Genomic DNA, 23,803 nt, shown 5'->3' with positions numbered 1-23,803 from the left:
GGTTTGGGGTTAATCTTTATTGAAGATTGCCACATCTTTTATAAACTAACCTGTGCATTCAAACTGTTGGCCTTATGGTTAGCAGCCGGATGTGCCAGCAGGGCTACTGAATTAATATATGGGTCTGAACATGCAGGGTTCCAAATAAATGCCTCGTGCTAAGGCTATTTACATAGCCACTCAGGAAGCTATCAGAACAATATTTAAAGGGGTTCATTGTATGGTAACCCAACTTAGTGGCACATTTTGTTCATTTAACATGGGCCTCGGAGAAGGTGGAACCAGACAGTGTGTGCTCCCAGATGAGATGAATGAGAAACTATCCAAAAACACACTCACTGCCATTAAGCAGATCCTGACTTGCAGTCACCCTATAGGAAGGACAGGGTAGAGTGGCCCATTTAGGCTTGCTTCCCAGCCTGTAAATATTTACAGGAACTGAAAGCCTCTCTTTATCCCACAGAGCAGCTGGTGAGGTGGAACCTGCTGATCTTGTGGTTAGCAACCCAACATGTAACCTGCTAACACACACAATTCAAAATAGTTTTATTGGGAGGGACACTGTATTCTACTTTTTTTCAGTGTTGCTGATCTCTGAGGAATATGTCTTCATTGGTTAGCATAATTGATGTTATAGACTACTTTTTCCACACCATTGCAATGCTGCATGTGCTGGAGTGTATTAAAGATGTGGGAAAGGCTTCAGAAAGCTCATGGAGAGATTCCATTAGATTTCTTTTTAAAAATGGCTTATTGATCTGGAATTAATATGTACAATTCGATAGTTGAGTCATATTTAGAAGGGTTGTGCAGTCATCGCTGTAATTAACTTTGAAACATCTTCTTCCATCTGAGACCCATTGCTGTTGACACCCCACTTCCCCTGTGCTCCCTTTCCGTGCCCCTAATTATTCATCGAGGTGCTTCTTCATAGAGTCCCCGAGATCTCATTTGTGTTTTCCCCAGGAACTTTTTGAACCTCCCATGAATACGTATGAACTTTATATTTTTAACTATTTGTTGGTAAACATGCATATACTTGTTATTGCTGAATCGGTATTATTGTAGTTGTTAGGTGCCTTCAAGGTGACTCTAGTTCAGAGTGACTCCCGCTGTGCAGCGGGATCAAACACTGCCCGCTCCTGCACCCTCTTCTCAGTTGGTTTTCTGTCTGAGCCCATGGTTGCAGCCATTATGTAAGCCCCTCAGGTGGAGGCCCTTCCTCGTTTTCTCTGCCCCTCTGCTTCACCATAAGTCCTAGGATTTGTTGTATGTGACTATTTAATAATGTCAAATCGGTCATCTCTTCAGTTCTGCTTTTTACTCAGTTAAAATGGAACTGTGAGGGAAAGGGCTCCATGGCTGAAGATTTCTGTAAACAGAATTCTGTACTCAGAATCCTGGAGTGTGGCACACTCCCTTCAAGCACTGACTTACGATATTGAGTTGGGGTAGGGGAGTGGGGGCAGGTCAGTGGTCAGAGCCATTCCTCAAAGGCTGAGAGGGAGCCTAAAGCACCGTTTGCATATTTCTATTGCATTAGGTGTTAGAAGGGATGCAGGCGGGATTTCAGGTATATGGGGGCTGTATGCTAATACTATGCTGTTTATAGAAAAGACTTGAGCACTCAGATGTGGGGGAGGCCCAGCAATCCGTCCTCTTCAAATACTGAGGGGTGACTTTACATGTAGGCTGAATATGAATTACATACTTTGCAAAAGCCTCTTGAAACAGGAGGCCTCCCACGATCTTGCCTCTAAGAGGTTAGAGATGGATGGGAATTTCCCGTTGGCTTAAGCACTGCTGGGCTGTTCATCGCGATGTGAGCTGCTGCCCTGCAGGAAAGGCCTAACAGGGTGTCTCTGTGAAGGTTGAGAGCCCAGCAACTCTCTAGGGCAGTTCTGGGGTGCCGTGATTCGGAACCGACTCCACAGCACACGCAAGACACGACAACACCCCCAAATGCTTCTCTGTGGGGCAGCGCCTTGAACAGGGACAGTAGCTGTGGAGCGCAGATGCTGATCTCACCTGTGTCTGTGGTTAAGAAATGGTGCTCAAAGAAGCTCAGTCCTTTGCCCAAAGTCACTATTGTAGGTTGAGTTTTCCAGAAAGCAGACTTGAAGAAGGAGATTGGCATGGAGGACATTATTAGGAAGAGCCTTTGGAAGTACCACCTGTTGCAGGTGCTGGGAGGGAGAAAAATAGGATCGGTAGAAGGAGCTGTTGAACCAGGTGCCTTCCCAGTCGTGGCCTCAGCTGACACTATAGGAATCTTGGACCTAGAATGACCCTTTAGAGTTGTCCCAAACTAGGGTCAGGAGGTTGAGCTTCTGTGCTTCTGTGCTGCCAGTCCTTGCGTGCAGGCTGTCCTAGAAAGTGCTTCTTTGGGCGAGGCTCTTCTTCGCAGCGAAGGGCCTTTTGGATGTGTGTTACAGAACCCACACTGTCAGCCAGCCTTGCTGGCTCTTGGTTGTACTCCCCCCACACTGGCTTCCACCAACCAGGAGGGTCTGAGGGAGATCCTTGTTCCTTGAAGGGTTTGAGACGATCAGGAAACACGAGAAGAAGCGAAAGCAAAGCTACTTCTTCAGAGAGTAATACTTTAAATTGAGACAGAATGTTTGCAATTAAGCAGCAATCGCTGATTTTGTAATTTTTTTGTTTCCTTTGAGGCTCCCTTAGTCCATAAGAAGTCTCTCAGGAGGGGATCTGATCACAGGGCAGGAGTGCTGGTGGCACAGTAGGTGCGTGAGGCCTCCAGTGACCCCTATGCATGTGTGTAAGACAGAGCTTAATACCAAGAAGTACCGTACACACTCGAATATAAGCCGACCCGAGTATAAGCCGAGGTACCTCACTATTACCTGGGAAACCAGAAAAACTGATTGACTCGAGTATAAGGCTAGGGTGGGAAATGCAGGATGTGAGTGAACACAGAGACCAGAGGGGAGAGACGGAGCGCAGCCACAGACACATCCTTACCAGTTCAGCTGCCAGTGTAAGTGAATCACTAAGGGTTCTTCTGTGAATCTGAGCCATCCACGTCATAGGACAGCTCTGATTGGTTAGATTTGAGTAAACAAACATTCAAAGCCCTGCAGTGTCAGCGGGGCTTTGAATGAACAGCGGAGGAAGGGCAATCACCTGTGAGATGTTACACCTCACTGGGGTACCACTGACCCGTGTCTAAGCCAAACCCCAGTTTTTCAGCATATTTTTTGTTTGTGCTGAAAAACTCGCCTTTACACGAGTACATACGGTAATTATGTATGGAGAAACACCCCAGCCCAGGCCAACTCAAGTCCATAAGTCCCTCTTCAGACTCATGCAACCATGTGCAATGATGCAGAATGCAGGGAGATCATAGGCTGGCGGGTATAAAATCTTGTGGATCCAATAGCAGTGGGTGCATCACAGGGCTCTGGCAGCCATCTGGGTCAGCCAGTAGGAAGGTGAAGGGAGAGAGGGGCTGGTGGGGAGCTTCCCAGGACCCTCCTTATGAGAAGGCCATGCCCACAAGGAGTAACCATCAGGCTGTGACCTGAGTGACAGACTAGATGCCACCCCTACACCTTTCTATATCTTCAAGTTGACGTGAAATTTGTAACTACCGCAGTAGGTTGAGCACTGTGATGAACTCAGAAAGGTGGACAGTGTGAACCCATTTGCTGCTCTATGTGAGAAAGACGAGGCATCTGGTTCTTTAAGGATTTGTGACCTTGGTCACCCTGAGGAGCAGTTCTGTGCCCTATAAGGTTATGAGCTGGAAGCACCTGAGCCCCCTGTGCACCATGCCTTCTGCTGGGGTTGCCCCTCAGTGGGAGGGCCAGAGAGTACCCGAAGGGGGGCATCTTAAGAGGATATCTGACAGCAGAACAGGAGCTTGGCCACGAAATAGTAGCCAGGATGACGGCCTTGTTTTTACTGGTCTCATAAGTTTTCCACCAATGACCGTGAGTACAATGTTAGCACTCTTCTCTCACTTGCTTTAGAGCAGCAGGTCTCAACCTGTGGGTCATGACCCTTTGGGGGGGTCAAACGACCCTTTCACAGAGGTCGCCCGATTCATACAATAGAAAAATTACAGTTATAAAGTAGCAACAAAAATAATGTTGTGGTTGGGGGGTCACCATGACACGAGGAACTGTATTTAAGGGTGGCGGCATTAGCAAGGTTAAGAACCACTGCCTTAGAGGGGAAATATGTGAATTTTCCTCCTCTGACAGGTTTCTGCCTTACCTGCGTTGTAACTTTCCCAGGTTGTACTGTAACTCCCTCGCATCCCACCTCCCTCTTAGCTGGTAGATTTTGGAGTTGGCTGGCAGCTCTCTTTTTCCCAAGAGCAAAGAGGCTGGGTCACCCCCTGCAGAGCAAGGCTTTGGTGCCTGCTGCTCTCTGCCTGTTGTTACATGTTTTTGTGCACACGCTTGACTCCATTGCTCCAGCCCCAGAGCAGATCCTGCTTCCTCACAGGCTTGTCGGGGGCCTTTTGTCCTTTCTGAATGATTGGCTGGGCCTCACGTACATGTGTGAAATTTTTGTTTCATGCCTGCTTGGTGGTGGTGAATTTTACAGGACTGACTTGTACCGGTGGAATAAAGTCATTCTCCCAGGGTGTTCAAGGCCTGAGTGATTGATTAGTCCAATCTCCGCAGCGATCAAATGAGGAGATTCCTTTTCAGAGCAGTTCTCCGGTGTGTCCAGCGAGCTAGCTATCACCGCGGTAGTGGGAGCGCCAAGATCTTGGGTTCAAGCTCAAGATGTGGGTCTTATCGCCTATGGCACCGATGCAGGTCCTTGGACGAACACACCGAGCTCTAATTGCATAGCCTGGAGCTTGGGTGAGCCTGACTCCCTTGTTCACATTTCCCTTGGTGGGGAGCCAGCTTTTACTACGCTACTCTGGTAACAATTGCCTAATAATATTCCAAACATTATTACAGCCATCGTCAAGCAGACGCAGGTGGGGATTTATCTGTGATGAACACAATTGAATCTCATTGTGCAATTAGGTGCACTCTTGGCTTATTTGCATAGGAATAGCAGTGCTGTTGGCTTGTGCGTTCCGGATGGACCTACACCTCGTCAGACAGCAGAATATCCCGCGCCAATTCTCCACTCCCAGGGGGAGGCGGCCGTGCAGTTGGCATTTTAAAATATGAGGTGGTGCTGGCTTAGTGCTCAGCCCGTGACTCGGAAAAAAGACCCTCTTCTTTCTTGGCATTTTATGCAATGTGCTTTGACTTTTTTTTTCCTGGTGCCAAGTGTGGGGTTCTGTGTCTAACATTTTCCCTTTTTTTGTCCCCCTCAGAGCTCTGTTATTGGGCCTGGCCTGTAACCCTAACTTGAAGGGGGTTTCTCTTGATCTGAGCAACTGCGAGGTAAGTGCATCATTAGTGCCTGCCCCGACCAGAGTGGCCGAGAGCCTCAAGATGACTTTGTCTTTTTCCTGGGAACAGAGCCTGACACTGTGGTTCCACCAGGTGTCAATGAAGCCAAAACCCACACATTGTAGACGTTTCTGAGGCTCTGCACTTTGTGAGTTCTATCAGTCAGAAAACACCATTTCGAATGCAGTCAATTGGGCTTGTTAATGCCTCCCCCACCCCCAATCTCACTGCTTGCTATCTAAGTGTGTGCTGCTAAAGCCTTAAGAGAGAAAGCCACAAACTTGTCTTCCCCCTTGTGATGCATGTAAAATACAGGATTTCTTGCAGGGGGCAAATCCATATAACCCAACTTGGATCGAAATGAAGAAAAGGTGTAACAAGCTTGGAAGGGGAGTCTTCTTAGATCCCGTCCCTCAGCCCCGTCTTCCTGAAACACTATTTTCCTTATGGGCTCTCTTTCTGCAAGTAGCTACTACAAGTCCACTATCCTGTGAACAAGCAGTCTTTCAAAAGCTCCTGGAAATGGGATTAAAGAGGTGGGATTTTCCCACCAACTTGTTGACGCCCCTTATGCACACATGCTCAAGCAACACACCCAGTTTTGCCATTTCCAACTTTGCAAACCACCTGGAATCATTAGATATGGTGAGATCTGGTCTTTCCATATGAAAAATGGATGTAATATTAGTTTCAGGGTGTGCAAAACGGATGTAATATTAGTCGCAGGCTGTGTGTGTGTGTGTGTGTAACAACTTGAGAAGTATTCATCTATGAGCCAGAAACCTTGATGACTCAAACCCACCAAAGAGCTGGTTCATTCTGCACACCCGGGGCGCTGTGAGTGCTAATAACCTTGAGAGCAATCAGCAGTAACAGTCTTTGAAAGCTGCTGGCGCATAATAAGCACACAAAGGGGATTTGCTTATGCTGAATAGAACCCTGCTGGCATAGTTGTCCTCATTGGCCTGCTAACCATAAGGTCAGCAGTTCAAAAGCACCAGCCACCCTGGGGGAGAAAGAGGAAGCTTTCTACTTCCATAAACAGTGACAGCTCTAACCTGTCCTGTTGGGTCACTGTGAGACAGAATGGCTCAATGGCAGCAGGTTGTTGTTCTGTTTGTTTGTCTGTCTATCTAGGTTGTTTGTGAATGAATGCTGTGCACACACCTGTCTGTCAAGGCGGTCTACAGAGTCTCCCCTGATTACCTTGGCCCTCTGAGGTTGCTTTCCTCCCCTCTGTTAGATTTCTTGGGACACTAAATCACCCCATGGCCTGCAGTGATGCAGTGATTAGACAGTCTGCTCGTTTGGCTTTTCTGCCCAGGGCGTGACTTTCTGGAGGGCAAGGTTTGCGTCTGACTGTTGCGTGTTTCCCTTGGCTCCTGCTACAATGGCAGGCAGCAAGCCAGCGCTCAGTGTTAAGTAAGGCTAACATTGCCATCTCTGAAAAGTCTAGAAACTGACAGTTACACGATAAAAATTTTTTTTGTTTTTTTGTACTGGGGTGAAACCCAACTGGGTGGTTTACTAGCCTTGTTCTTTTGAGAAGGAACAATGCTGTGTTGTGGGATGATCCTGCGTAAATTGCTGATCTCTCTGTGAGGAACACAGGCCATAAAATAGAAACCGGTGCTGGCCTTAAGAATTAATTATCTGCTCACTAGCACTTTATTAAGGACCATGCCAACACTACAAACTGTTTCTATGGAGTATGGGAAGGAAAAGAGAATGGGAAGGCTTAACCTTACAAAACAAGCCAACAGTAGCATTCAGCAAAGTCGAGAAGAATCATAGTGCTGGTGGTGTGCTGAGTTATGTCCGGGGCTGTGAACTGCATGCGCATTCAACTTTTCAAAACCACCAAGTGTGATGCTGAGGAGAAAACTGCGGCTTTTTCTGCTTCTGTAAAGATTTGCAGTCTTGGAAACACACAGAGACAGTTCTGCTATGCCCTGCAGGACTGCTATGACTCTGGGTTTTGTTTGTGTTTTTAAAATCACGTGCCTTGACTGTTCTGATTAAATACCCCGAGTGGTACTATTATCACACCCCCTTTTTCATTCTATTATCAAAGCCGGAATGGATATACGTGATCATCTGGTTTCCATAGTTAGCCAGCGAGGAAAGCGAGGTCTCAAACGAGCAGAAGTACTCCAGTCTGCTGGCAGCAGTGTTGTAATGAAAATACGCTCTGCTGATTCTTATTCCTGTCTTGTTGTGATAAGAGTTGTATGAGCCCCTAATAAAATGTAAATAATAATAATAATAAAACCGACAGTGGTGGTTATTAGAATCATAAGTATGTTAACACATTTGCTTTTCAAATAGTTGCCATCATGTGCCCAAAGAACACTATATCCCTTAAATGCTTTAGTATCCAATTGAAAATTAATTTCAAAGACGGATACTAGATGAACCATAGAAAACTGCCGCTTTTGTCATTTAGAAGTGACAGGCTATTGGTCTTATTTGGTTCAATCTAATGAGTAGTAGACATTTTCCTTCAGGAGAGCACTCAACTCCAGGCCAGCAAACCCACCGCATCCAATTAAATGTCCAGATGCACCATTCTTAGTAAGCCAGCCTCCTGCCCAAAGCACTCAGCTTTACTTTCTCTGTGGGCTGAGAAGTCCATTCTTCCCTCTCAGGCTCTGGCTCCTGGGTCTGCTGCTGCTGCTCTTTCTTCTGCGACTCTTCTGGTCTTCAAGCTGTCTCCTGGATTACAGAGACTCATTATGCTGTGATCTCAGGGTCCAGAGGACACACTCCCCTCCTGAGACCTCACCCCCACCCCCACAGTCCTAACCCCACCATGACTTGCTTACCACTCCCAACTGAGCTGTGTGCTGCAACCAATATCTGCCCCCATCTTCTTACCCGCACCCAGCAGGCAAAGGTCATTTTTGTGGGAATAAGAGAACCAACCAACTATGGGTAAAAGAGCCATAAATAATTCACTGCCCTGAATATAATCTTTGCAAAGTCACTCAGGAAGAATTGGTGTGGTCAGTTTGTAGCCCCACCTGGCTTTGAATAACAAACGCTGTTACCCTCCCTGGCCAGACTGCCTGTCTTGTTACTCATTCCCAGCCAAAGGGCAGGGACTTCTCCCCACTGCTGATGTTCCAGGGACTGTGTGTGTCCTGCCCTGGACACTGAATCCGAAGAAAAGCTCCAAAACTGTCTGGTGTGGGAGTAGCAGTGTTGACATTCATGTGCAATCTCCCTGCGTACCCATCTACCTTAAAGGAATTGATGCGTTGTCTGTGTTAGAAAGTCATGACTTTATAACGACAACCCTCAAAAGTGAGTGAAAGAAAGCTTGAACTAAATTCTTCCAGCCTAGACGCCTTGCAAGAGAAGACACAAAGGCCTGTCCGCCATGGCTGAGGATTAGTGCAGTTCTGGTGTTGGGTATGGGAGGGAAAAGGCTTTTGGGCACTTGATTCCTTGATTTGCTTGGATGGTGGGTAGACAAAAGGAGCCCAGATATTAAAATTCGTGGTGAGTGAGACCCTGCAGAAAGTTTTGAGAGCATTCCACTTACTGCGATTGTCATCCAGCCAGCCTTGAGATGAGGGGATGTGCTTGCTCTCTGTGTTCACCATCACTGTCCCTGCTACACCTCACTGCCCTGCCAGGCCTGGGTGCCCAGTGAAGCCCTGAAGGGGCTTCAAGCATCTGTGAAGGTAGAGAATGCACACAAGTGTGCACACTTTGAAGGTGACTTATAGCCATCTTTCTTCAGGTTCTTAATTGCCTTTTGGCATCCACCCACGGTAACAGTTGGGCACTTTAAACTGGGGTTTGTTTGTTTTTTTCAAACCAATTGGGGTTTTTTTCAGCCAATTCCTATCTGGAGATACTGCGACTATTTACACTTTCAATACGAAAGTGACCCAGCATAAAAAAGGATTTTCACAAACCATAATCTGAGCTACAGCAGTATTAAAGTGGTTAATGTCGAGCTATTTTATGTTTAAATCTATGATATGTGCCACATCTTTTAAAAACAGCAAGTGACGTAGAGGTGGGGGCGTTTATCTAGATCTTCATGTTCTTTGTTTCTTGTCTCGTATATGATGAATATTAGACTATTAGGTGCAACCGTGTCCTTAGAACTGGCTGTGCCACATGGCACGTTCTGCCTTCTTTGAGCCATGAGAGTATTCTCTTGAAAGTAACACTGGAAGAAATATTCAGCCCCAGCGCTTCTCTCTGATCTTGCTCTCTGTTACATAATGCTCGTGTGGGATCCAGAGGAGGCAAATTTAAAAGCCAGTTTTATATGCACACAGGCAAACCCAGCCTCTAATTATGCAAATTCGTTTTAAAAGATTTTCATTTATAGAAATAGAAGAGCTTTTACTGTTTGGGGAGAGCTTTATCTTTGGGAGGAATTTTAGCATCTAATAATTTGTGAATTCAGTCTGATGTTCTGGGTAACTGAAAGATTAGCTGCTTATTCAAAAATTTTTTTAATTGCGAGGAACTTTAAATTGGGTATAATTTTTGTCTAACTCTTTGCATTTTTATAGTATATATTAGTAGAGACTTTGTTTCTCCTCTAATTTTTGTTCTGCTCACTGCTGCTAACAGTTTTTTTGTTTTGTTTTTTTCTCCTTGGGCTTTCCTTAGCTTGGCCATTGTGTAAGTACTTTGCCAATTTACAATTCAACTTTAGAATTGACAAATGTATAAATTAGGTTATATTGACAGATTTGATTACATATATATATTACAAATTTCATCAGCCATTTATCAAGTTAAGAAATTTCAGGCCCTTAAATATCACACCTATTGAGTATTATTAACCAGCCATGCTGTGACCTTTTAAGAGCAGTGCTTCTAAAATATTTGAAGAACTTTCTTTTGTTTATCTGTTTGTTAGCTTCAAGCTAAAAGCTATTGTCAACCAATAGTTTTGTAAGATAACAATATATGTAAAACGCTAGGAAAATAAAACTAATGCATAGAAAATGCAAGCCACGCTTTAAAAAAAGAAAAACAAAAGCTTTGTTGTGAATTGGGTGAAGGCTTACAGAATACATCATCCGTTACACCTTCAACAATGCACCCACGTTTTGACTCAACTCATCCATTGCAACTCTGTCCGCGCACTTTTCATCTCGAGGTTCATCACACCAAAACTGATTACTGCTAAGGTTCCTAAAATGTTTCCAATCAGTTTTTGTACATATTTGATCACAAACTAGTGAACAGTCTGCTTGCAGGCCAACACCAGCCCACTCTGACTGGTGTGGATGTTCTTGGCTCAGTGGAGAGCTCAAGAGAAAACAGAGCAGTGCAGTGAAATGAGCCAGGTTCTCCCCCTTGGAGGTAGATTAGATGCCCATCAGCTGTGTGGACATGGTCTTGGAGTCTCTGAAGAAGGAAGGCCACCCTCACTGGACTGCGGCATTCCCTTTTGGAATAATCAAATCTGCTGTTTCTCTCAAAAGTAAGCAAGGCCTAATTTGAACACACCAAATGGATCCAGGGCACCAGCAAAATGCATCTTCTCAAATAGTGAAATAAGGATTTGTAAAATACGCCTACCAAAATTGGAGCAAAGTAGAAAGAGCACGGTGTATTATATATTTGTTAGGAACGTATATGTTTAATTTTTCCTGAACAAATAAAGGAGAGTCCATGCTCCTTGACAAAGCTTTCCAGTAAATGACAGTGCCTATCCCTTTATTAGATAGTAAGTTTACTGAGCAAAAGGGCCACAACTTGAAAACTTCCATCAATCGCAACTCTTAACATACAGTGGGAAGTGAACAACTTCGACTGAATGCACAGTGTAAAATTTGCCTTTTGATTCTGTTGTAATGGGTTAGTGGAACTGCTAGACACAAGGTTAGTGGTTCAAGCCCACTAGCCATTCCATATGAGAACGATGAGGCTGCCAGAGTTCCTAGATTTTTAAAGTCTCGGTAGCCTTCTGGGGCAGATCTGCTCTGTCCTATGGGATAGTTCTGAGCCAAGGTCGGCTCATAGGCAGTGAGAATAAGACCCAGGGAAAGGTAAGAGGCATTGGTTGGTTTAGTAGGTGGCCTCAATCTTTGGACTAAGTTCTGCAGTGAGAAAAGAATAATAATATGCTCTTCGGCTAGTAATAAACTATAATATTAGTATTTTAGATGTATCTACCATCTTTTGCTCCTCTGGATCAAGTTTGTATGCACATTCTTTTGTGATCATCTAGTTTAGGTGTGGGTCCTCCTTGAAATGGTAACATCCATAGCAAGACTTTATTGTCTCCTTTGATTGCCCTGGATGTGCACTGCTGGCACCCAATAGGTTAAGCATTGGGCTGCTAACTAAACCAGTGGTTCTCAACCTTGCTAATGCCGCGGCCCTTTCATACAGTCCCTCTTGTGGTGGTGACCCCCAACCATAAAATTGTTTTCGTTGCTACTTCATAACTGTGATTTTGCTACTGTTATGAATCAGGCGACCCCTGTGAAAGGGTCGTTCGACCCCCAAAGGGGTCGCAACCCAGAGGTTGAGAACCGCTGAACTAAAAGAGGTCAGCAGTTTGAACCCACCGGCTGCTCTGCAGGAAAGAGATGAGGCAATATGCTTCCAGAAAGAGTTACAGGTGAGAAGCCCTACGGAGCAGGCCGCCTCTACCCTTCACACTACACGCCGGAATCAACTTGATTGGTTGGGGTTTGGTTGTTTTACCGCTAAACGAGTGGTGAGTTTCAAGTTGAAACCTTGAAGGATCTACTAAAACAATAGCTGTTCTAAACGTTCAAAAAGTCAGAAATGAAGACTGTTCCTAGGGGCTGGCATGCACTGTCTCACTACTGATAGACTTGGGTAGTCTCCATCCTCTTTCTCTGTTTCTTTTGCTAGCACCTTTTAGATTTATCCCTGGCGACTGTAGGAAACCCCTTCCTTAAGTAGTGATTCATTCTTTGCCATCGTCATTATCGATATTTGGAATTGAAAAGTTTTCACTTTTCCTTTGAGACTAAATTCTCTCTCTAGTTTTTATGTCTCTGTGACACCTGCAGCAAGTGAGTCCTTTATCTTGTGTCTGCTCGGTGTTTTTCCAGCTGCGATCAGGAGGTGCACAGGTCTTAGAAGGCTGCATTGCTGAAATCCACAATATCACCAGCTTGGACATCTCTGACAATGGTAAGTCAGAACGCGGAAAGAAAGGAAATCAGAAATATGCGCTGAAATCAGGTCGTAGATGGGAACAATCCTTTTAGCCCAAAAGACCTATGATAGAAATCTGGTAGCAACTCTTGACTAATAGGGATTTGATGTAACCTCAAAGTTTGTTGATGGGATAAATCTGTGCTAGTGTCTTACTATGTGGATTTCACAGTCAAATATGCAGTCTATGCATTAAGATGGAAGTTCTTGTGTGGTACGAACACTTAAGTGCCTGACTGCTAACCCAGAGGTTGGTGGTTTGAATCTTCCCAGCATCCCTGGGAAGAAAGGCCTGCTTGTGATCTTCTGAAACTCAATAATTGAAAAACCTCTAAGAGCGCAGACCAGCTCTGACCCACAGAGGCTGCCAGGAGTTGGACTCAACTCCATGCAGCCAGTTATGGGGTACAATAGACCGAAGAGGGGGGAAAACCCCAAAACATCAGTATGTTGATAAAATTAACTATCTTCGTCCCATCTTTTGCATTCATTCTTGATCATAAGAAAGTCACACCCTTGTTTATTTCTTCTGAAGCTTATTTCATTAGCTTCTTGGCAGGAGCTTTTAAGGTTCACCCCCCATTCATTCTCATTCATTACCTGCGGCTGTGTGTCGGGGTGTCCTCTCACGGTGAGATGAGAGCAACCACGTTTTCTGTCACTGTCCAGCCCCAGTTGCGGCTGACTTTGTCAGGGATTGCCATAAGTCTTAGGGAGAATGCATTTGGTCCTCCCTGTGAAACAATAGGAAATGGAAAGAGAGCTGAAAAGTTCAATATCAAAGACAATAACTCCCACCGTCCTCCTGATGGTCCGGTCAGTTGCCCAGTTGCATTCAGCCTTTCCTTCATTGTGTTGCATCTGACAGTTTGCGCTCACCCCTGCATTTTGACTCTCCACTAACTCTGATTCTTTGCAGGTTTAGAATCTGACCTCTCTACCTTAATAGTGTGGCTCAGTAAAAACAGATCAATACAGCACCTGGCGTTGGGCAAAAATTTCAATAATATGAAATCCAAGTAAGAGTTTTGCATTTTTCTATCTTCAATGATGAAAGTTACCCACTTCATGAAGGAACTTGATTTGATTCCATTGTCCACATCTTTCAAATCTCCTTAGAAATCTGACCCCTGTGTTGGACAACTTAGTACAGATGATTCAGGATGAAGAATCAGTGAGTATTATTTTTAAACTTTTGACCAAAAATCTTTTACTGGTGTTCTTTATTGGGATAATGCTGGTGTACTTTTAGATAATTTGATATAGATATGCATGTTCCGTCATTATCACTTTTTATATAAAAAGGAATGTATGTCAATATTTTAGTAACTTACAGGATGCATTTAAATTGTACTTATTCTTCACTTCACACAACTTATTTCCATTTAAACAAAAGGCATACTTACTCTGAGGGGAAGTCCAAAAGTATTGCTACGGGGGTTCCAATTCATAATGCACTTTTTTACTTAACCTGTAGGTTTTTTAAAAAACAAACAAACATGAATTTGTTCCTAAACCCTTCTTTGCATGAACCACACTATTTCTTAACTTCAGCTAATGCACTAATCTGCAGTCATGAAATTTTACAATCTCGTTGACTTTACGACCTTAAAGCATGCTGAGAAACATCATTTTGCTAATGTGAATTTCATCTACTTACTATGCAGCATTAGAAGAGCCTGAAAAAAATTTCTTCATCTTTAAATTTTGCCTTTAGCTGGAGTAATCCTTATATTTTTATCCCTTTTGTTTGCACTTGACCAACATTTGATTCAGCATAAAGCAATTTAGTTTCAAATAGTACCTTGTTTTTCTGCTCTGGAAAATGCATTAAGAAAATAACAAGGTATTTTATGGGGAAAGTCAGAGCAACTTGCCCTTAATCCCTTTCATTTAGAACTTGAGTTTTCTACCTTATCTCCTACTGATGCTGTTTGACAGTTTTGTCCCTTTCCCCTCTAAGCCTGATTGGATTGCCAGACTCAGCATTTACGGCCCCTAAAATGCTCACCCATGTATATTCCTGCTAGGAAGAACACCACAGTTCATGTTTTCTTACAGCCAGTTTCTCTGGTCATGAGGGTGATTCCCTGTATTAATCATTGCATAATATCCTTGGTGTAGGTGGGTGAGGGGCGTAATATCATTTCTCCTTTGGAACTCATGTCAGGTAATAGCAAATTCTAATGCAACTGTCAGTTACCTTCTGGGCAAGCTGTTTAGGGGCCCTGAGGGATAGGGACTTTTTCTCCCTCCTCCTCCTCCGCCCAAATCATTGGTCGTTTCGTGGAGGGCAAGGTCCCGGGGTAGCACAATTTGCTCTTGATGATTAATTGAAAGATTGGTGGTTTTGTTCCACCCAGTGGCACCACGAAGAAAGGGCTGTTTCCATAAAGACGACAGCCCAGACCCTCTGTAGATCAGTACTTCCATGTAGCACAGAGACCACCATGAGTTGGTACTGACTCGGTGGCAATGGCTGTGTGTGTGTGCGTGGTTTAGAAATAAAGGGAAAGAAAAAGTTCTATTCCCCTGCCTATTGATTGTGTGGTTATTAGAATAATTTGCAATCTGTGAGTTAGAAAATGAAAGTTCTTATTATTTAATGAGCGCAGGCACGTCTCTTTGTTCTCATTTGCTAATCAACCCTCTATTTTGTTCCTCTTGGGCTGGGTTATTAAATGTAAGGGTATAATTAACATCTTATTTACACTTCTCAAAGTTGATGGTGTTTGTTTTACTTGTGAAATTTAACTTTACACCCGCCTGCTTTACCGGGTTCTTGGTTTCCCGATGTGGGCTCGGATGTTTTGCATGGGAAAAGCTGGCGTTGCAGAACCATCGTTGGTGTTCCGCTCCACACACTTGTTTCTTAGCACACACTGTAGGAAAATATTCTTTATTCATTTAATGTTTTACTTACTAAGTGATGATCTGCAAACTCTGTTTCTAGAACTTTAAAAGCCCCTGGCTTTGAAAATAATCTTGATATTGAAAACATACCAACGGGAAGATAAAATGTGCCGTGCAAATGTGATTTCTGCCGAGTTCTAAGTTTTACTAGCATGCTGCCAGTAATGCCATACAGTGGAGAGCTTTTTATATTCGTGTCACTGAAAAAGAGGTGACTTTTGGAAAGCAGTTATCTATTTTTTCCCTTATACCTGAATCCATAACGTGCAAAACAATCTAACATGATTAGGGGTTGAGGCTTGTGATGACAAAAATCCCACAAATAACTGGCACAATTGGATTCATTATATATATACACACGCGCGCGCGTGCACACGCACAGGTTTTAGAATATGCGATCTTTGGGGTTTTTACATTCTGATGCTGTGATTGTAGGGCTTGTTTCTTCACAGCCCGAGGAATTCTTCTTTCGCTTGGTGTTGCTTATTCCCTTGTGAGGAAAGTCTAGACACCCATAGGCTCAATGCCCCTCCCAGCCTGGGACAGTGGTTGTCAGGGTGTAGTGCCCAGAGCTGGGACACAGTAACACCGAGGGGCCGCCCATGGCAGAGAACACGGTTGGAAGCACTGCATGCAAGCCCATGATGGGACCAGCAGGGCACAGTGTGTTTCCCGTGGTGGGGTACTTGTAGGAAGGAGACAGATGCGCTGAAGAAGCATGTTCAGCTCTGAGAAGAAATCGCAAGATGTCTAATAGCAGTGTTACACGGGAGTGTAATAAACCAGGAAGGGGTGACCTTATACATATGTATGCAGTGCAGGCTGTTCTGCGACATTAATGACTCCGCCTATTATTTTTAAGTGTCAACTGGGGTGTGTTAGAATTTGAATATAGTCTTGGAATCGTTGCTCACGGGCTTGTGGAGCTGGCAGCGATCCAGTATGCGGGAGCAAGAAGCTGCAAGGCATCAGGTTGTTACTCGTTGAAGAGAGGTTACTGAAGTGATGAGACTGTGATTACAGCTTTTTATTAAAGCAATGATGTATTTGTTTTTGTTTAAATATGAGGTTTCCTGGTTCTGGGGCATTTTTGTTAACTTTTCACATTTTTACTAAAGTATAAGGTCTCAAAAAACAATTTCAAGCAGTGTCCGAAAACTGATCTGAGTCTAAGCATATTCAGGATTGGGGGCTGGAGTTTCCCCTGCCTTATCATCTGCCATGTTGCTTGCCTTGGGAACATTTGATTCTAATTAAGAGGACTATTACCTTTATCACTACAAATATACAGGTAACACAGCGCTGGCGGATTGAATGCCTTTTACATGTACAATTCAAGTGAACCAATACATCAGTCATGTTATAAAACTATCACAGTTTTTGTCAATTTCACCATAAGCTGTAGTAAGATTGGGGGGGGGCTTGATCAATTAGACGATAAGTATATCACTCACTGCAGCATTAACTAAACCTGCAATGCCACGTTATGGGTGCCTGAGCCTTGAACTCATCAGCACCCTCATCCCGTCTCCTGTGCCCTTTTTGTAGCAGCGCCGTTCAGAGTGTTGCAAGTGTTCACAGAGGGAGAAGAGCAATCAAGGAGCGGACGAAGGGGAACCTCTTTGGGGAGTTGATTCGTAGTTTAAGCTGTTGCATATAAACTTGATGATTTAATTTACAATAAAAACTTGTTACATAAAAACAACACAAGTCCGTGTTCAGTGGGTGAGTGGGCCCAGGTAACACTCTAGTTGTTCTGTCTGCCACTGTGCAGATACCCAGGTACTTCAAAGCCACCAGGGAACCTGATCATTGACGACCTTTGTGGCCTGCAGTGCTGGACTGCTGATGGTGTCAGCATACCGAATGCCTGAATGGGAATAGTCCAAATGTAGGCTGCCCAGACTAACCTAGGAGACTGCCTAAACCCCCAGGGAAGACGGAATTTTGACTTGCTCGGATGGTTTTTGTTTGTTTTTAGATGTTTACTTAAGGCCAGGAATCTTCACCTATTTTATCAATGAAGTTATGGTTTACGTCAAGAATTATAGACTGAGATGTCTGCAGGTATAGGAAGTCAACTTAGACAGCTAAACGTGGACTGGGAGCAATAAGACCCTGTTAATATGCCCTTCTCCCCTCCCTCCCATACAATGTAGCGCGCGCGCGCACACACACACACACACACACAGCCTATTCTATCCAGATCCTGTAGGACTGAATAGAGAATGAACCCCTAGGGTTTCCAAGGCGATAACTCTTTACCCAAGCAAACTCACATTTTTGTTCCATAGGGCAGCTGGTGGATTGGAACTGCTGACCTTTCTGTTTCTCTGAATATTTCAACTACTGTGCCAACAGAATGCCTTACTTAATGACATCTAGTGGCTTGAAATCTCGAGTTTACATGAACAATGAGTGGGTGGTTTAGTTAGATTTACCATTGCCCTCATATATGAAGGAATTTCCTAGTTCACACCAGTTTGGTTTAAAAACTGCAGGTGTGGTTTCTCATTGACACATAAAATAAAGCTGAGGGAGATGGATTTTTTTTTTAAACATCAAGAACAGTGGTTCTCTTCCTAATACCGTGACCCTTTAATACAGTTCCTCATGTTGTGATGACCCCCAACCATAAAATTATTTTTGTTGCTGCTTCATAACTATAATTTTGCTACTGTTATGAATCGGGAAACCCCTGTGAAAGGGTCATTCAACACCCCCCCAACCCGCCCAAAGGGGTCACAACCCATAGGTTGAGAACCGCCGATCTAGAATAAGCTAATACAGGCAATTCGATGCAGTGGTAAATAATGAGAAATCCGAAATAAGACCTGGGTTTGAATGCAAGTTCATCAACTTCATAACTTGAGCTGGTCACTTTGCCTCTCTGTGCCTGAGATTTGCATTTGAGAAGTGGCCCGAACATTGCCCTGGAGTCCCTTCCAACTGACAGCACCTCTGTGGAGCAGAGTAGAACTTGCCCCCACGGTTTCCATGTTGACACCGTATGGAAGCCGAGCGCTGCAGTTTTGCCTGGGGAGTGGGTGGTGGGTTTGAACTGCCATCATCTTGGTTAGTAGCTGAGCGGATTTTTTTTTTACCACTGCACCCCCGGGGTTCCTTTGGTAAGAAAAACACATATATGTTGAGTTGCTTAGAGAATAAATGAATAACAGGTAAAAAGATGAAACGATGAGCAAACACAGTAAGCATTCAATTATTGTTGACAATTATTCATCTTTAAAAAAAAAAAAGACCAACAGCTACACAAAAACAAATCCACTGCTGTGGATTGATTGTAATTCCTGTTGGCCCGATAGGATAAAGCAGAAGTGCTCCACGGGACTTCCAAGGCTGCTGTACATCTTTATCAAAGTGCATGGCCTCATTTTTCTCCCTTGAAACAATCGGTGCATTCATACCACCAGCCTTTTGGTTAACAGCCCAGTGCTTAACCTGCTGTGCCACCAGGCATCCTAATGATTGGCAGGGCTGGCCTTAATTTTGAATTCATCCTCTGTGGGCATTCTTCAAGTATCGTGTCACCTCACATAAAAATGCAAATGGTTAAGAATGGACAAAAAAGTCATCCTGCCGCTAAGAAATCTTGGTGTAGAGTTTTTATCTCTCTGTTATTATCCCTATGGGGATGCTGATGTTGTACTGCTAACTGAAAGAAAGGCCAGTGGTTGAAACTCAGCAGCTGTACTGCCGGGAGAAAGATGAGGCCGTCAGCTTCCATTAACGATTCCCTATAGAGTGTTGTCATGAGTCAGAATCTGTTCCATGGCAGTGGGCAGCTGTCTGTCTAGCCATCCATCCTCCAAAGAGGATGCCTATGTAGTGCAAATGGTTAATGCTTGCCCGCTTTCAGTGCACTCAGCCGCCTGGCGATCTCCTTCCGAAGAAACCCACTGCTGAGAGCCTTCTGATGCTCACTTGAATGCTCAGGCACATGGTGCCCCAATAGGTCAGAATCCACTCGAGGACAAGTGCTTCTTTAACCCCCCCTAAGGATCTGGCACCCACCACCCTACCTGCTTTCCCGAGAAGAGAAGTGGCAGATACTGATCTCAAAACACATTTAATGCCAACTGTTTGTTGTGTGCCCAGTCCTTCAGGCCTCCCTCATTCATCAGTGTCTCGTAGGCAGCATCTGTGAAGCACAGGGGGTGCATGGAGCACATCCCCTTACAGTGCGCCTCTGAGCTTGCCTGCTGGTTTAATGAGACTGTCGTGCGTGCTGCGTGTTTCTCGCTCCACAGCCACTGCAGTCGCTGTCCTTGGCAGACTCGAAACTCAAGACCGAGGTCACCATCATAATCAACGCGCTGGGAAGCAACACCTCCCTCACCAAAGTGGACATCAGTGGAAACGGGATGGGGGACATGGGGGCCAAGATGCTGGCTAAAGCGTTACAGATCAACACCAAGCTCAGGTACGCAAGACGGGCCCTGGTGGCTTCTCTCGGGGAAAGCTTTGAACAAGAGTCTAACGAGGTCCAAGGACCAGGTCTTGCAGCAGGGTGGGGCTACGTGAGGGTTGGCTGGGAAACCAGCACTGCCATCGAGTCCAGTCCAACTCACCTCGACCCTTTGCACTAAGCAGGACTGTGCCTGTAGGTTCTAAGGCTCTACATCTTTATGGGAATAGACTGCCTCATTGTTCGTCCATGGAGCAGCTGGTAGGTTCGAACTGTTGACTTTGTGGTTAACCTGTTATGCTACCAGGGTTCCTAAACTAGACAAAGGAAGAAGCAATCTCTGTCTTTTCTTTCAAAATCTTGGAGAGGGTGTTCCTAAATGTAAGCAGTGCGGTCACTTCCGACTGCCACTGAAATACGTCTTTTATGAGGTAAAACCCGGTTTTCTGAGTTGTAGCTGTTTTCCCCTTCTTAGCACTGCTGACTGGTATTTGAGTGACCAGTAAGCTGAGCCAGCAAGTGTGAAGTACCAACGGGAGCGGTCTTCGTGCACTTGTTATGAGTCTGTTGTGGATTGAATTGTGCCTTCCCCTTGCCCCCCCAAAAATATGTGATAAATTCTAGCCTTTATGTCTGTCGCTACAATCCCATTTGGGACAGGGTTGCCTTTATTATGTTAAGAAGACATAATTAGTATAGAATATGTCTGGAGTTGTGTTAGGCTGGTTGACTAGAGGAACAAATCCAGCAAAACTCATGTGTAAGAGAGCTTTATACTAAGAAGTAATTCTATATCAAGCAAACATTCCTAGCTCACTCCAGATCAAGTTCATAAATCCAGTCCTAATCCATAAGTCCAATACTAGTCCACCAGTCAGTTCCTCTTCAGACTCACACAACCACATGCAGTGATGGAGAATGCACGAATATCACTGGCTGGTGGGTGGAAGTCTTGTGGATCCAGTGGCACTGGAAGTATCACAGGACTCTCACGGGTCTCGGCATGGCTCTGGCAGCAGGAAGGTGAAGGCAGGGAGAGAAGGCAAGTTCCTGGGACCCTCCTTATGAGAAGGCCACGCCCATCGGGAGGTACCATCGATCTGTGACCTGATTGACAGGCTGGACTCCACCCATACATGTTTATATTTTCAGTTTGACACAAAAATTTTGTTATTACCACAGGTGTCAACTCCTTTGAGACAAAAAGTGATTAAGCAAGGGAAAGACACAGAGATGGAAGAAGAGCTGTCCAGGCCTGGGCAGATCGTCTAGGAGCGGAAACTCAGATGAGCAAAGGATCTCCCTCCCGAGCCCACAGGGAGAGAAAGCTTCCCCTGGAGCCAGAGCCCTGAATTCAGTCTTCTTGCCCCCTCGGCTGCGAGAATATACCCACCTGTAACATTTCTAGTACAGCAGCCCTAGTTAAGAAAGAGCCCAAAGCCACGGCTTCTGCTTGTCACCTTTGCTAGTAGCAAGGCTGAAAACCCTTAAGGGGACAAGAAGTCGTCTGGTCCAAAGGCCAAGTTCTTCCTGTCCAGCAACCTGGTGATTGAAGAGTTAGTTCACGTTGTTCCCCTTGGACTCTTTCCTGAGATTTCTCCTCCTTTCTAGAGTCTGAACCTTCTGTCTAAACCTGAAGCCAGAAGCCAGACCCGTCCGTGGTTTTTCTCACGGTCCGCATGTACGTGAAGAAGGCTGCGGCGGAGTAGGAAGGGAAAGGAAAAAACAATCGAGGGGGTGAGACTACTCATCACCCGCCACAAATAAAAGCCATCTCGTGTGTCTGGGAACCGAAATGCTCTAAAACATCTCCGAGGTGTATCCATGCCGGAGCCAACTAAAACTTGACCTCAAAATAGATTCTGTGTTTAATAAGCAAGCTCCTATGAATAGTACGGGATGGTTTGTCAGCCAAGTGAGTGAGCAGGCCAGCAGGGTGCTACCTGCCCTGAGGGGTGCAGATCACACCTCGTGAAAGTGGTGATGGAGAGGCGAGCAAGGACAACAGGACCCCTTGTCGCTGCTTATAATGGAGAAAAATCACAGAACCTGAAATGCTTTATGTTCAGCACAGGATGGTGCAGCCTCTTTTGCAAATAACTCAAGCTTCAGCTGTGGGAGGAGCCCAGGCAGCATAGTGGGTTAAGATTTGGGCTGGGAACACAAGTTCAAATCCACCAACTGCCCCAAGGGTGAAATATGAGGCATTCCTCCTCCAGTAACGAGTACCACCTTGGAGAATTCGGGAGACATCAGATTTTAGAGATTTCAGCTAGTAGATTTTTAAGATACCGTAACTTAATGGTGAGTTGATGTGTATGTGTGTGTGGGGGGGGGGGGAGGGGGTGTTTGTGTTTTTTTGGAAACACTAGAGTGGTGACTGTTAGGAATGTTGTGTGGGGTGCTCTTTCATGGTTTGTTTGAAACAAAGATGAACATTATGCCCTGCTCACATGATGGCATTGTACTGAAATACTACGCGGTGCTGCTGCTAAGAGAGTTGCATTCAACGGAGAAGTCGGTTCCCCTTCTCCTCGATGTCTGACCACTAAGATGATTTTATTTTAATAGGACTGTCATTTGGGACAAGAACAACATCACTGCGCAAGGCTTTCAAGATATAGCTGTTGCTATGGAAAAGTAAGTTTAAACTGGTTTAAACTGCAAAGAAATGTGTGTTTGTTTTTTAACATATTTTTTAAAAATACATCTGTAAAGAAATTCGGAACCGTGTGGCTTTGGGCAGTGGAAGTGTGGATTTGGACCGAGGCGATCTGGGTCTGAGCATAGTTTGCCGATTATTAGCTACTGGACTTTGGGAGGCAATGAATGGCTTCCGGTGTGAATATGCAGATCTGTAACCTGGCCCCGGGAGTGCGTGCCTTGCTAAAGACAGGGTGCTGTTGTGAAGACTGAGTGGGGTCATTTGAAGAGTTCCATGTATCATTTGTCTTACATCTCCCTCCCCTGTCGACCCTCACCCATTCATGACAACCTTGATTCTTGTAGACAGCTGAGACCCAGAAACTAAAGCTGAAGTTGAGAAATGCTAAGCCCAGGGCTAACTTGTATCATGACCATAAAAGGCTTTCTCTCTTACCTCCCTAACACAGTCTGCAGTTCCCGGTTATTGTTAAATTAACTTTCCTCGGGTTTTCAGAGAGTCGATAAAAGAAATGAGAAAGCAATAACAGCGTATGTGGATGAAAACAATACTGAATGCTGGGAGTTCGTTTTTTTCTAAGGTTTTTAACTCTCACATTATAGAATATAACGACAAGACTGGTCAGTGGAGATTGGGAGCTTTAAAAAGGAGAGACCAGAAAATGTAATAAATAATGCTATAAGCTTTATTTGGAATGCTCCTAAAGCTCATCTATAGTGACAAAGTTCTGGTTTAGCAGCTCAAATACCCAGAAAGGAGAAGGGAACCTCCAGGGCACTCAGATGACTTGAAACCTTGTTATCTCAGAAGCAAGCAACCTCCTCTGTCCTCCCCAATAGAACAAAAGTCATGCGAGAATGTTATGTACAAGCAATAAAGTATTAAATATGGATTGAAACACTTAAGAATCTGAATAACACTCAAGCACAAACAGTGCCTGTACTATTGTTGGGCTGGTGAACTGAGAGTTACAGCTTGAATAAAGACAGTAAAATAATTGGCTAGTGGTAAATGACGTGGAATGTCAGTCTCTACAGCAGCGGTTCTCAACCTGTAGGTCACGGCCCCTTTGGGGGTTGAACGATCCTTTCACAGGGGTTGCCCAATTCGTAACAGGGGCGAAATTACAGTGATGAAGTAGCAACTAAAATAATTTTATGGTTGGGGGGGGTCATCACAACATGAGGAACTGTATGAAAGGGTGTGACATTAGGGAGGCCGAGAACGACTGCT

General features: G+C 44.7%; 1 protein-coding gene across 1 annotated transcript in view; it reads left to right on the top strand.

Annotated features, from left to right (window-relative positions):
• The window catches only part of CARMIL1 (capping protein regulator and myosin 1 linker 1), a 396,892-nt gene that overhangs the window by 258,240 nt on the left and 114,849 nt on the right, over positions 1–23,803 (top strand). Inside the window, exons 17-22 of the mRNA XM_075533230.1 lie at positions 5,312–5,381; positions 12,461–12,542; positions 13,486–13,585; positions 13,686–13,740; positions 19,748–19,920; positions 22,477–22,545. Of these exons, the coding sequence (XP_075389345.1) occupies positions 5,312–5,381; positions 12,461–12,542; positions 13,486–13,585; positions 13,686–13,740; positions 19,748–19,920; positions 22,477–22,545 (549 nt within the window). The remainder of the gene's footprint in view (positions 1–5,311; positions 5,382–12,460; positions 12,543–13,485; positions 13,586–13,685; positions 13,741–19,747; positions 19,921–22,476; positions 22,546–23,803) is intronic.

This window comes from Tenrec ecaudatus, chromosome 1 (genome assembly GCF_050624435.1).
Source record: "Tenrec ecaudatus isolate mTenEca1 chromosome 1, mTenEca1.hap1, whole genome shotgun sequence".
Taxonomy (NCBI): Eukaryota; Metazoa; Chordata; class Mammalia; order Afrosoricida; family Tenrecidae; genus Tenrec; species Tenrec ecaudatus.
This window is presented reverse-complemented; position numbering and strand designations above follow the sequence as displayed.